Source organism: Musca domestica, unplaced genomic scaffold (assembly GCF_030504385.1).
Source record: "Musca domestica strain aabys unplaced genomic scaffold, Musca_domestica.polishedcontigs.V.1.1 124, whole genome shotgun sequence".
Lineage (NCBI taxonomy): Eukaryota > Metazoa > Arthropoda > Insecta > Diptera > Muscidae > Musca > Musca domestica.
In genome coordinates, this window is record NW_026712162.1 from 273,459 (window position 1) to 288,679 (window position 15,221).

Sequence of the window (15,221 nt, forward strand, 5' to 3'; positions counted from 1 at the left end):
ATACTCTAAAACATACAAATACTTACATTACATATTGGGAAGAGCCAGAATTTAACAGCCGCATTCAGCATTCATGTCCGTCTGGGCAACCTGAGGTGGGAAAGAAGGGAGTTAATTGGCGTTCAGCGCAGATTAGTTTAAATATTTATTTGAATTGCCTAAATTATTATTAAACGTTGGTTTTAATTGCTTCAGAATTATAATTACGATTTAATTTTCAACTATGTCTACATTACATAAAAAAAAATCATTGAATTAGTTGTTTAATATGGATAAATAGGAAATTCCAAGAAAACTGTATTAAATTAGAATGAATAAAGATATTTATAACGTGGATTTAAAATGAATGAAAAATATGTGTTGTAATATGGAGCACTAAAATAAAATAGGTAAGGAAGTGTAGATCTACACAGGTGGGGAAAGTATGGGGTATTCCATAATAAAAAAATTGGAGAACAGGAATGCCATGGTGGAGAGGGAATTTCTCCAGGCACAATAAACAACCAAACGTGCCCAAATAACTAATCAAGTTCAGACCGAAAAGAATTTAATTCACTACCAGATGACTCGATGTTGTGTTCCTTTGTTTATCCTCCCGCTGGCCATAGATATTTTAGTTTTTTTGTCCACTTTATCGAGGTCTAGTTTACTGACAAGAACTGCGACCCCCATAGACTGAGCTGTTGCCGGAGCAAACTGTCAGCCAGCCAACCCCGTCTGTAAATTAGTTCCCACTCCAGACGATAGAGGTCCGCAGGACAGGACAGGCTCATGTTAAATTTAACTTTATAAAGATTTCTTAAGCGTATAAATAATTGGGTTGACAATTAGACTACCTTGTAGCATGGTAGGATAATGAATTAGAACAGCTTCGTAAAACTTCAGAAATAGAGCCCTGAGGCTATGCCCGCTTCCGGTCAGACTCATTCAAAATTATATGCGACATTTTCATTTTTCCCTCAATGAGTCACAGCGCGAAAAATGAATGAAATGCCTTCGTTTTCTCTTAAATATATGATCCAAACTGTTCGATCTTTCAATTTCATGGCTAAACTTGTTAATAGCTTTAATGCACGAGCCGCAGTGTACGTGTCACACTTAGAAAAAAATTGTAATCAGCCGGTAGCTCTACCTTACCTTTTTATTTTACCATGCCTTGGACTAACTAAATCCAGTACAATGTAAACGTTCTATAAATTAGTGTATGATTCTCTTATTGTTAGCTTAACTATAGTGTGGCCATAAATAGGGTATTTCTCTTCTCCTGGAGTTGTCATAATACAATAGTCAAATAGATAAACACGTTAAAAAAATAATAAGAATTGCTCTATTAACATTTACTATCACTCAACATAAAAAATAACTTTAAATAAAAAAAATAAATTCTTAAATTAAACGTTGTTCTATTGACTTCATCGCTTCTCGCTGTTTTCATGTAACTCAAAAAGATTTATAATGAAAACGGTCGTGTAAATGGCAATAGCAAATAGAATTATATAAACAATGCGATTTAAACATTTCATTTGCTTCTGTTCACCTTCGTCATAATAAAAATTCTCTTTGCAGTAGATATTGTAGTTATCTTTGTAATATTCAAAGTCGTTTGGCTCGATTAGAACACTTTGTGGAATACCATCAATAGCATCGTAGTTTTCGTTACATAAAATCGATGATTCACAATCGTTTTCACAGGTCTGTGAGGCATTGGTACTCATGAATGATTCTTCATCGTTGTTTCTACTGTCCACTGAATTATTGTAACCTATAAAAGAATTTTTAGACTGGCGATGCGACAGAATATTATCCAAATAATTAAAAACTTCAGGCGTTTCGTAAATAGTATTGTCATCCACATCACAGCATTCGATTTCAGTTACCTCAATGACTGTCTCAACTACCATAATCTGAAAATGTTATTTTTTCAAAAATTGTTGTTTTTTATTCAAAATTGTGTCACTTACTGTAGATATTGTTATGAATAATTTCCATTAATCTTAGTTCTCTGATCGTTCAATTATAACTGGACTGTCATGTAAAAAACGGATGTGTCTAGTATCAAGCAGTATAACAAAAGTAAAGATTTTATATTAATATCAGAAAAAGAAAAAAAAAAAACAATTGTGGTTAAGATGAGCGTAGCTGACTTCTAGATATCATTTTTTTTTAATTCACAAAAAATGCTCTTCTGGTTTTATATCTATAGGGGAATGAGTTTTGGTTTTAAATATTTTTTAAAAATGTATTTTTTGCGTGATGGCACAATGACAGGAGGTAGATTAAAGCTACCTCTAAAATACACTTTAGTTTGTGTCCCAATTCTGACAAAACAAGTACACAGTTTTATTTTTGATAGAATTGAGATGGTTACGTCATGCAATTATATGTTCGAACTTTTTCCAAAATTATACATCGTATTATCAAATCCATTGTATATACACAAATCAGAGATTAGAGCATATTGTCAATGAATTCAAATTTGACAAGATTAATAGGGAAAAATATAGAGCTGAATATTATTATTTCAAATAAGATTACCTTGATTTAATATTACAATGACAAACTTTTTGTAATTGGCGTTAATGGAATAATTAACAATTTTCGAATAAAACAATCAGGGCTGTCATAGAAACCAATTTTGTCACTATTGGTTTTAAAAACGACAAGAAAAAATGATTTGGTGTCATGAAAATCAATGGTATCGGTTTTATTTTCGAATTAGAATTTTATCGGTTTTGGTTGTCATAGAAGCCAATGTTATTGGTTTTGTTATTGGAAATAAAAAAGTTGCTTAGAGCTGTCACTTTTCATTTGCTTTGGATTTTTTAAACAATTTTTAAAGGATATTTAAAGGACTAAAATGTGGATTTTTTAAACAATTTTTAAAGGACTATAAACGTGGATTTTTTAAAGAATTTTTAAAGGATATTTAAAGGACCATAAACGTGGATTTTTTAAAGAATTTTTAAAGGATATTTAAAGGACCATAAACGTGGATTTTTTAAAGAATTTTTAAAGGATATTTAAAGGACCATAAACGTGGATTTTTTAAAGAATTTTTAAAGGATATTTAAAGGACCATAAACGTGGATTTTTTAAAGAATTTTTAAAGGATATTTAAAGGACCATAAACGTGGATTTTTTAAAGAATTTTTAAAGGATATTTAAAGGACCATAAACGTGGATTTTTTAAAGAATTTTTAAAGGATATTTAAAGGACCATAAACGTGGATTTTTTAAAGAATTTTTAAAGGATATTTAAAGGACCATAAACGTGGATTTTTTAAAGAATTTTTAAAGGATATTTAAAGGACCATAAACGTGGATTTTTTAAAGAATTTTTAAAGGATATTTAAAGGACCATAAACGTGGATTTTTTAAAGAATTTTTAAAGGATATTTAAAGGACCATAAACGTGGATTTCTGAAGAATTTTTGAAGGATATTTAAAGGACCATAAACGTGGATTTTTTAAAGAATTTTTAAAGGTTATTTAAAGGACCATAAATGTGGATTTTTAAAGGATTTTTAAAGGATATTTAAAGGACCATAAACGTGGATTTTTAAAGAATTTTTAAAGGATATTTAAAGGACCATAAACGTGGATTTTTTAAAGAATTTTTAAAGGATATTTAAAGGACCATAAACGTGGATTTTTTAAAGAATTTTTAAAGGATATTTAAAGGACCATAAATGTGGATTTTTTAAAGGATATTTAAAGGACCATAAACGTGGACTTTTTAAAGAATTTTTAAAGGATATTTAAAGGACCATAAATGTGGATTTTTTAAAGGATATTTAAAGGACCATAAACGTGGACTTTTTAAAGATTTTTTAAAGGATATTTAAAGGACCATAAACGTGGACTTTTTAAAGATTTTTAAAGGATATTTAAAGGACCATAAACGTGGACTTTTTAAAGATTTTTTAAAGGATTCACCTTTTCTGAGCGTTCTTCGTCCAACAACACAAAAACTACCACTGCTGATGTCATCTTACTTTATTTGTAGCGACTTATTCCTCTTTTTATTTACTTTACTTTTACCGATATTTCAATGACAAATAAACAAACAACACATGTAAGCAACAACAGCTGTTTCGAACATTGGTTTTATTTACATTCGAAATTGACAAAACCAACTTGGTTTCATGACACCAAATGAAAACAACATTGGTTTACAAATACGACAATAAGCAAAACCGACATGGTTTCTGTGACAGCCCTGAATATCTTTTTCATATGTTGAATAATATTTTGTCTAAAATCCAAAATTACATTTATGTCTTGGGTTATTTTTACAAATTACGAAATTTGTATAAAACAAGCATAGCAAGTGGTAAAGAATCGCAAGTTATGAGAGATAAAAGTATTGAAAATTGTGACTCTTTGTGGGTTAGGTACCTAAAGAGGTTCTCAGATATATATCATCTTCACAACAGATCTCGTGTTAGGAAAAATGTTTGAAGAGAGTTGGGTGTTTGTTTTGCTTTCCTTAAGCGTTTGGTGAGGCCTATGTGAGGGAGGTACCAAAAGGAATGGTCCGTTATTTACCATATTATTAACAGATCTTGTGTTGATGGAAATATTGAGATGTGCTAAGTCTGAATGGAATCGGATGTTAATTTAGTTTTTTATCAGCTTCATGAATATTCAAAATTTTAACACTTTGTGGGGGAGGTACCAGAAGGAATGGTCCGATATATTTCATCATAACACCAGATCTTAGGTTAATAAAAATATTGTGGTGTGTGTAATTTGAAGGCAATCAGACTCTTATATCACATTTTATAAGAGTTATAATTGTTCAAAATTTTGATTCTTGTGGAGGATGTACTGGATAGAGTGGATCGATATTGCCCATTTTCGCACCTGTCCCAGCACTGACGCAAATATTTGCAGCAAAATCAGATTATTCTTTCTCTTTCTGTGCAGAAAATTATTTTCTTTGAAAATACAGGGTTACCCATATTCGATGGACCCATCTGGCAACGCCATAACTTTTGACAGAGATGTCACATCGCTTAATGACATACCGCGTTTGAAGCGTCAGTCCAAGCAGATTTTTACCATGAACCAATACACGCCACGCGAGCCCTCAGAAATTTACATTCAACAGAAGAAGTCAATTGTGAAAACGACTGGTAAGGCTCTTTCTAATCCGAAGAGGCCATATAAAAGTCGACCCAGGCCAAAAAACGCCGTTCTCAGCAGTTGGACATGGCTCGGTCCACTTTACAACGGATTATTCGCATTGATTTGCATTTGTTTCCGTACAAAATTCAATTGACGCAAAGAATGTTACCTGCGGACAAGCCTCGTCGATTGGAATGGGCCCAAAGGGCCCAAAGGTCCGTCGAATATGGGCAACCCTGTATTGACATTTTGTGGGGAAGGTACCGGAAGGAGTGGACCGATATTGTCCATCTCCGAATTCAATCTACGCTTGATAAAATTATTGCGGTGTACCAAGTTTGGACGAAATCAGATACTCCCTTCGAGTGTTATCGTGCGCACCAGCCAGACAGACAGACGGACGGACGGACATCGTTAGATCGACTCTAAATGTCCTGAAACGGATTTGATCCAAAGAGACCTAGGGTCTAAAACCGTTATTTCGATGAGGCACGTTTTGGCCATATGGCTGAGGGTATAACGAGCCATATGACACACCGTTTGTAACATCCCTAAATATTCGTTATTCAGCAAAAAAATTCTACGTCGATTTAACAAAGTCGGTCCGTCTGTTGAAATCACAATACAACCCACATTATTTGACGTAGAGCTTCAAAATTTGGCAGAACCATTTCTATTGTGTCTATAATGGTTTTGGTATAGCCACCATACTACAATACCTCCCGATATTTGGTATTTTGATGATTTGGGCCACATTTTTTCCACGGATTAGTCTATAAATTGTTATTTGTAGGTCGCAATGGGTTCTAGCTCCGTTGGCACATCATTCTATGTATATGTCCACGTTTTTGATGACTTATGCCTCATTTGACTAAAAATTGGTATTTGTAGATCATATAACGGTACCTCTTGATATTCGGAATTTTTATGATATTTGCCACATTTTTCCACGGATTGATTTAAAAATTGGTATTTGTGGTTCGTAATGGGTTCTAGCTCCTGTGGAGGAACATTGTATGTAAAGGTCAACGTTTTCATATAGCGTACATACCCACCGATACTCGGTATTTTGATGATATCCTAGTCACATTTACCCACGAAATTGTTTCAAATTTGGTATTTGAGAAGATTTGGTAGATGACAATTTTTGAAGTATAAAATTGTCTATAGAGGTTCCCGTTTTGATATGGCCCCATACAACGAGATCACCCACTTTATGGATTCGGATTAAAATTTGGCATATCCATTATCCATTGCTTTGAAGGGATACATCGCATAGACTCATAAATACGGCTTCAAAACTAAAATGAGGTTTTAGAGGATTTGAATTCTTGGGGTTTAAATATGATTTAGACTTTTCACGTTACCTGGGACCTAAGTAGGATAAATAATTTTTTTGAAGAATGCTATGATCCCTTTCAAAAGGGAATTCTTAACCAAAAAGACTGACTCATCGGCATTACTCACCGGAATTGTTTCAAATTTGGCATTTGAAGTTCGAAATGGATACTACAGCTTAAGGCAGATATTTATCTGTGTAAGTCTACGTCTTCGTATAGACCCCATATAACGGTACCTCCCAATATTCGGTATTTTGGAGATTTTAGGTACAATACGTACCGAAATTGTTTGAGATGTCGTATTTGAAGTTCGTACTGGAAGCTACAGCCTGTGACAGAAAATTGTCTATGCAGGTCTACGTTTTCGTATAGCCCCCATATAACGGAACCTGCGAAATATTCGGTATTTTGATGATTTTAGCGTCATTATTCACCGTAGTAGTTTCAAATTACGTATTTAGAGTTCGTAATGGGAACTACAGTCTGTGACAGAAAATTGCCAATGCAGGTCCAGGTCTTCGTATAGCTCCTATATAATGGTACCTCCCTATGTACGGTATTTTGATGATTTTGGCTACATTATTCAACGTTTATTTAAAGTTTCTAATTTGAATATGGTAATGGCTGACAGGCCCTAATAACAGAATTTTTGGAGAATGTTATTTTTTTTTTTGAAATTTTTCAAATTCGTTCTAAATGGTGGAGGGTATTCAAAGTTCGACCCGGCCGTACTTACTACATTTTTACTTGTTATGTAGAATCAGCACCGGATTAAATATATTTCCGGTCTTACGGCTAATAATTTTGCATGGAAACCAGAATAACTTTAACGTCGAGCTGACTATTGTAAAGGAAATTCATAACCATTATTCTTCTTTCAGAAAATGTAGGACATTTTTGTGGCACAGTGTAATACATACCATGCGATTCATTTTGTAAGAAAATATATATTTTTATTGTTCCTTTGCCCCTTTCAATTTTATCCTTTTTTGTTTTCCAAAACTTCCGCAAACTTTAAGACAATAGTCACAATAAATATTTCAATTTAATGATCTCTGCCTGCTGGGAGCATGATGCGCGCAGGCATACAATATTATGGCCGCAGTTCAGTGTAGTTAAACAAAAATTGTTGAATAGCCGAAGACAAAAATAAATGTAGTTATTACATCAATACAGTTTTAAAATACCACCTCGATTATTATTTACGAAATCTCGTCTACATTATTATTATTGTTGCTGTTATGGTTGGAATTCTTTAGTTGTAACGCCGGCCAAGAAATACATATATGTAAAGGAAAGGAGAACATAGACCACATTTAAGGTCGATGGATCATTTGCTCTGTATGTAATTATATAATATTGTTGTTTATTTTTGTTGGTAGTTAATAAAAACCAGTAAAGAAAGTCTTCAAGTCCGGCGGGGCCGACTTTATGATACCCTACACAACTTTGCTAATTAAGTAGAGCTCCACATAACAATTAAAAGTTTTTATGGGAGAATTCAATCATACACGCTATGATTATAATTATAATTTAAAATTCAAAGGACTAAATATGCCGAAGCATTTATATATTTTAAATTCGGACTTGTATTGCCCATTTGGTGCGAAATTAATTTGAAATCGGATAAAAATATATATGGGAACTATATCCAAATCTGAACCGATCTCGATATTTCTGAGCTGTATTTGATATATTTCCCTGAATATCGTTGTTACGGAGTGCATATTACGGTTGTGGGTAACAAATATAACAAATCGGATGAATAATATATATGGAAGCTATAGCTATATCTGAACCGATCTTCACCAAATTTGACATACTAGCTTCTAGACTCAATTCGGTCGTAAGTGCCAAATTCCATCCCATTTGGATAAATATTAGACGTTTGGTGCACAATTAAAAGTAAATCGGACGAAGTTATATATGGGAGCTATATCCAAATCTGAACCGATCTCGATAAAATTTAGCAAATGTATTTCTGAGCTGTATTTGATATATTTCCCCAAATATTGTTGTTGCATAGTGCATATTACGGCGGCGGTGGACAAAAATAACAAATCGGATGAACAATATATATGGGAGCTATAGCTATATCTGAACCGATTTCGATCAAATTTGGCATACATATTTTCAGGCCTAATTTGGGTGTATATGCAAAATTCCATACAATTCGGTCTGATATTACACGTTTGGTGCACAATAAAATGCAAATCGGACGAAGATATATATGGGAGCTATATCTGAATTTTGGCCTATTATCTCCAATTTCAATAGGGTTCGTCCTTGGGCCAAACAAAAGATCTGTGCAAAATTTCATCTGGATCGGGCAATAAATGCGACCTGTACTTTGTTTACAAAAATACATGGACAGACGGACAGACGGACGGACGGACGGACGGACGGACATGTATAAATCGACTCAGAATGTGATTCTATGCAGATCATCAAAAGGAACTATGGGTCTATCTCGTTTCCTTCTGCCTGTTACAAACAAATGCACAAAGACATAATACCATGACCACCTTGAGGTGTAGGGTATAAAAATGTGGATATGCGGTTATTTTTTCGGTAGTATATCAATTGATATATATATCAATGTTGATATGTTACAGCTAACTTATGAGGCAATGCCGTAATAATTGTTTGTTATTTTCTTAAAGTTTTTTTATACCCTTAGCCTTATTGCCAGAGAGGGTATATATCATATGATACGGCCAAAACGAGACTCATCGAAATAACGGTTTTAGACCGTAGGTCTCTTTGGACCAAACTCGTTTCAGGACATTTGGAGTCGATCTAGCGACGGCCTACCGACGTCTGTCTGGCCGAAATTTCCAAAAAAAAAAAAAAACAAGATAAGATAAGACGTATCAGTCGGTTTTGCCTACATATGTATACCCTCTGTTATGATTATTCAAATTGTTGGGCCGAATTTTATAAATTTTTTGATTATTCAAAACTTTGAGCCTTTGTGGGGGAGGTACCAGAGGCAATGGTCCGATCTCTATCATCTTTACAATAGATCTGTTTTTGATAAAAATATTGAAATGTGCCAAGTCTGAATGGAATCGGATGTTAATTTCGTGTTTTATGAGCCTCATGAATATTCAAAATGTTGACCCTTTGTGGGGGAGGTACCAGAAGTAGTAGACCGATATATTCCATCTTCACACCAGACCTTGTCATTAATAAAAATATTGTGATGCGTGTAATTTGAAGACAATCGGACTCGATATTGTCCATATTCGCATCTCACTAGCACTGATGCAAATATTAAGATTTGCATAGTTGGAGCAAAATAGGATTGACCCTTTGTGCGAGAGGTACCAGAAGGAGTGGACCGATATATTCCATCTTCACACCAGACCTTGGATTAATAAAAATATTGTGATGTGTGTAATTTGAAGACAATCGGACTCCCGATATTGTCCATTTTCGCATCTCACATAGTTGGAGCAAAATAGGATTATCCTTTCTCTTTCTGTGCAGTAGAATATTTTTGTTTGAAAATTTCGACATCCTGTGGGGGAGGTACCAGAAAGATTGAACCGATATTGGCCATCTCCGAACCCGATATAAGTTTTACAATAATATTACGATGTACCAAGTTCTGGTGTGAAGATGAAATATATGGGTCTACTCCTTCTGGTAGCACAAAGGGTCAAAATTTTGCATATCCATGAAACTTATAAAACGCGAAGTTAATTTCCGATTCCATTTAGACTTGGCACATCTCAATATTTCTATCAACACAAACCCTGTTGTAAAGATGGTAGATATCGAAACATTCCTTCTGGTACCTCCTCTACAAAGGGTTAAAGTTTTGAATAAGTTTAATATTTAGATTACTGATGATATCTGTGTTTGTAGGAAAAGTACTAAATCGTACCATATTTGGTAAAGGTATAGAGATAAAATTCGGAGATTTAATATTTAATTTACTGATGGTATCTGTGTTTGAGATTTTTCAGTGGTTTGGAAATGCGTCCTATATTTGTACGAAAAGTACTAAATAGTACTTAATTTGGTTAGGGCAGGAATCCTCAAATTTCATATTACGATCTCTATTGGTATCTGGAATTGAGATATGGAGGCGATTTTGGAAATGTGTACTATAATTGTACGAAAAGTACTAAATATGGTATTGATTGAGGGAATAGATATAAAATTCTGAAATTCGATATTTAGATTACTAATAGTATCTGTGTTTGAGATATGGATGTGGTTTTGTAAATGTGTACTATTATTTGTTCAAAAAGTACTAAGTGATACTAAATTGGGTATTGGGTGAAGGGATGGAGATGGAATTCTTAAATTTGATATTGTGATCTCAGTTAGTATCTGGTGTAGAGATCTGGTTGTGGTTTGGCAAATGAGTCCTATTTTTGTACGAAAAGTACAAAATGGTACTAAATTTTGGTATTGGGTGAAGGAATAGGGCTTGAATACTTACATTTGGTATTCAGATCTCTCTTGGTATCTGGAATTGAGATATGGAGGTGATTTTGGAAATGTGTACTATAATTCTACGAAAAGTACTAAATATGGTATTGATTGAGGGAATAGATATAACATTCTGAAATTCGATATTTAGATTACTAATGGTATCTGTGTTTTAGATATGGATGTGGTTTTGTAAATGTGTACTATTATTGTACCAAAAGTACTAAATGGTACACAATTCCACAGTAGGTGACGGAATATAGTTACAATTCTAAAATTTGATATTGGTGTCACTGTCGGTGTCTGTGGTTAAGATATGGAGGTGGTTTAAGAAATGTGAACAATATTTGTCCGAAAAGTGCTAAGTGATACTAAATTGGGTATTGGGATAGAGCTGGAGTCCCAAAATTTGAAATTGAGATCTCTGTTGGTAAATGGTGGTGGTTTTACAAACGCGTACAATAATTGTTCAAAAAGTACAAAATGGTACTAATTTTGGATAACTGTTGGTGTCTAGCATGGAGACAAGTAGATTGTTTTGGATATGCTTGCTAAATGTTACCAAATTTGGTATTGGGTGGAGGGATAGAGCTGAAATTCTGAAATTTGATATTGAGGTCACTATTGGTTTCGACGGTGGAGAGAAGGAGGTGGCTTTGAACATGAGTAGTACAACTGTACGCAAAGTATGGTAATACATTTGTGATTGGATCTTAGCATAGAACTGAAATTCTAAAATTTGATATGGAGGCTACTCTTGGTATATAGTTTTGAGAGAAGGATTTGGTAATACGTACTATAATTGTTCGAAAAGTACTAAGCGTACTTAATTTGGTATCGGATGAAGAGATAGAGCTTAAATCCTGAAATTTGGTGTTGAGGTCACTGTTCGGGATTCTGAGGTTTGCATATGGAGACGCTGAAATACTTTGGGACAGAAAAAGTGGATGTCGGTCCATTGTGCAATGGTTTTATTAATATTCTCCCAGTTAAATTTCAAAATGATAGAATTAAAGACCTTGACCTGAGAATTTAGTACGATGTATGATTTTTTAACTAAAATTGTTTGTCAAACTGAACAAATTGGACATTTTGACTACTAACAAGTAAAAAAACAGTAATTTCGGCCGGGTCGAATCTTGAATACTCTCCATCATTTGGACGAATTTGAGAATTTTCAAAAAAAAAAAAAAAAAATAAAATAAAAAAAATAAAAAAATAATTAAATAAAATCCATTAAAAATTCTGTTAAAATCTTAAAAATACCGAATATAGGGATTTGCCGGTCTATTGAGGTCTATACGAAGGCGAGGCCATTACAATATTCAAATACGAAATTTGAAAAAATTCGTCAAAATACCGAATATAGTGAGGTACACTTATATATAGGCTATACCGACACCTAGACATACATACATGGGGTGAGATGAAAAACTGCAACTAACTTCGACTGCTGTCATTCCTAAGCCACTCGTCCGACAGCTGTTAAAATTATTTCAGTGACAGCTCATTATATTGTTTACAAGCGTACAAAAGCATTTTGGAAAGAATTTTGTTTGTCTTGTTTCATCGTCCGTTACCGTGATACTGGTAGCGTTCGAAAAGTAAAGAAGCGACTTGATCGGAACCCGAGTCGTTGTGGCCGAAAAATGGCTCGTGAGCTGATCATATCGTAAAAAGCAAAAACTTATACCGCAACAGAAAGAAAATAGACTCAAAAGAGCTAAAGAGTTGCTTCACTTGGCCGAAAGTGATGAACTGTCGAATTTGGTTTTCTCCGATGAGAAAACATTCGTTGTCCAGCAGTTTGTTAACAACCAAAAGGAACGTGTTTACTTGCCAAAGAAGTCAGCTGAAAGTGTTCACCGTCGGTTGGCCACTAGAACTCAAGCGCCGGCCATGGTGATGGTGTGGGCAGCCATAACAGCTGATGATCGCTATCCGCTCGTATTAATCGACCGTGGCATCAGAATAAATGCCGAATATTATCGCGAAAATATTCTGGAGGCTGTATTAAAGCCTTGGGCAGGCAAACATTTTGGCCGCAGACCTTGGACATTCCAACAGGATTCACAACCATCGCACTCAGCACGTGTCACCTAAGAATGATTACAAAATGAGGTTTCTCGCTTAATTTCCATCAATATCTCCGGATACCAATCCGTTAGACTATTGTGGCTGGAGTATTTTGGAAAGCCAGGTTGGGACTAAAAAATACCAAAATGTGTCGATCACCTCAAGTAAGCGCTTCGCCGGGAATGGGCCAAAATACCGCAGAGCAACATTCGGGCTGCGTGTGACGGTTTCATTGGCCGTTTGAAGGCCACAATTCGTGCCAAAGGTGACCAATTCGAACAAATCGAAACTTATTCTAAAATTTGATGCTATTTCCGACATTTTTGCTTTCATTCAATAAAATTTTTAAATAAAATATATAAATTATGGCGTTTGAATTTGTTGTAGATTTTTATCTCGCCCTGTATATAGCCCATTTTCAATACCAAAAGTCCTGCCGACGGAACTTACAAAATTAATTTTAATAAATTTCTCTTAATTCAAAGATTAACCAAAAGATCCCATAAACTTTAAATCTACCCTCGTATAAGATCAGATGTTGCTGCTTCTGCTATGCTTTGCCCGCCAGTCTACCTGCATACTACTACAATTTTGCTAGCAAACAGACGGTTTGCCGGTCGTGGTGTGCGCATGTGCAATTGCACAATTCTTTGCGTTTCTTCTGCTTTGAGCGTTTAGCGTTGCTGCTTCTTATTTCGAGCTTTAACGATACTTTTTTTTGTTGGTCTGCCTTGCTTTTGTTGTAATTTGAGTTTTTAACACTATTTTACGTTTTTTTTGTGTTTTTTCCTTAGTTAGTGAAACCATTCGTTTTATTTTGTTTTTTTTTGGAATCATGTGAAGGCCATGATCGTTCGTTCGTTTCCTCCCTAGTTACGGGTTATCTTTCCGATGATGAGTTTTTGTGGGCTTTTATTTTCTTTGTTTTATAGTTTGGCTTTTTGGTGTTGTAAACCTTATAAGAAATTGGTACGTGATGTGTATTATAGTATTGAAACGTCTTGATTGTTGTTGCAATAAAGTAAAACAGATTTTTTTGGGGAATATTGGAAATCATTAATAACTCGAAACAATGGCGGTGACTAAATCTCTGGTGGATAAATTAGTTCAATGTTTTAACAATATATTTTATTTTTTTTCTGAATAGCCAAGGGAAAGGTCGTTGGACGAGATGAATATAATTAAATCGATATTCCCAAGAGTTTTGGAACCAATAATAAGGTAATTTAATATTATTTTTTAATATGTCCACATGTATGACTTTAATAACGGCAATTTTCCGATAAAAAAAATTCTCGGGTAAATAATTATAGGAAAATCAAAATAAGCCAATTAAAAAAATCCATTAGTTTTTCTGGAATAGTAATCCACAGTCAATTTTCGTTTGATAATCTCCAACCGAAATTGTTTTGAAATGTATGTACTTTAAAGGCTCATTAAAATGAAATTTTGGAATCTGGAACATCTGAAAGTCATACAGCCAAATAATATAGCAACAATTAAAAACAAAACATTATCTCTCATCATACCCACGGCCAAAGGGGTTAATAATGATGAACTTGAAAACCACTAACCACAAAAGGTTGAAGGGGAGGGAAATAAACTAAAAAAACAAAATAGTTATCATGGCATAAATCATAATTGTGGTTGTGACACAAACACACACACACACACACAAAAACTACGCAATCCACTTCGGCTGACACGTCAGAAAAGGGGCTGATTTAAAAATACTTTTTTTTGGGAGGAAAGGAGAGTCCATCATGAAATTTATTTATTTAAAAAAATTAAATACCAATTATAAACAATTGTATGTCTAAATATAGAAATAAATTGACTAAATGCCCATGTCTATAACACAAAGCGATGACGAAAATTTTGACTGCCGTCAAATGCAAGTGTTGCAATTCCCATCGAACCTAACCATAACCCATCATACTTTAATAGTTTCCACTCCATTATTTTCGAAATTAAAAGTGGTTTAAGTGAGTCATAACTAATAAATTCCGCACAAACACACATACTCAAAAAAAAAATATCAAAATTTTAAAAATAGTAGAGGCATTTTAAAAGCCCTTTGAAAAACCTTCTTGAGGCAGCAGACTTTTGGTCGGACTTTCACAACTAAGATCTTTGAAAAATAGAAAGTTTTCAAAAGAGATTTTGTTGAAATGGCCTTTGTTGAAGGTCCTCTGAAGAACTTTTAATGATAGAAGAACTTTGAAGGGT

General features: G+C 34.1%; 1 protein-coding gene across 1 annotated transcript; it reads right to left on the reverse strand.

Annotated features, from left to right (window-relative positions):
* Positions 1–1,324: 1,324 nt before the first annotated feature.
* LOC105261925 (uncharacterized) lies at positions 1,325–2,060 on the reverse strand. Its single transcript, XM_011294986.3, has 2 exons — positions 1,962–2,060; positions 1,325–1,904 (listed from the first exon to the last, which is right to left on the reverse strand). The coding sequence occupies exon 2, from the start codon at positions 1,899–1,901 to the stop codon at positions 1,413–1,415; it is 489 nt and encodes a 162-aa protein (XP_011293288.1). The 5' UTR covers positions 1,902–1,904; positions 1,962–2,060; the 3' UTR covers positions 1,325–1,412.
* Positions 2,061–15,221: the final 13,161 nt, after the last annotated feature.

Excerpts from the sequence above, each read along its gene's own strand:
- LOC105261925 (XM_011294986.3), bottom strand. The coding sequence starts at position 1,901 with ATGGTAGTTGAGACAGTCATTGAGGTAACTGAAATCGAATGCTGTGAT.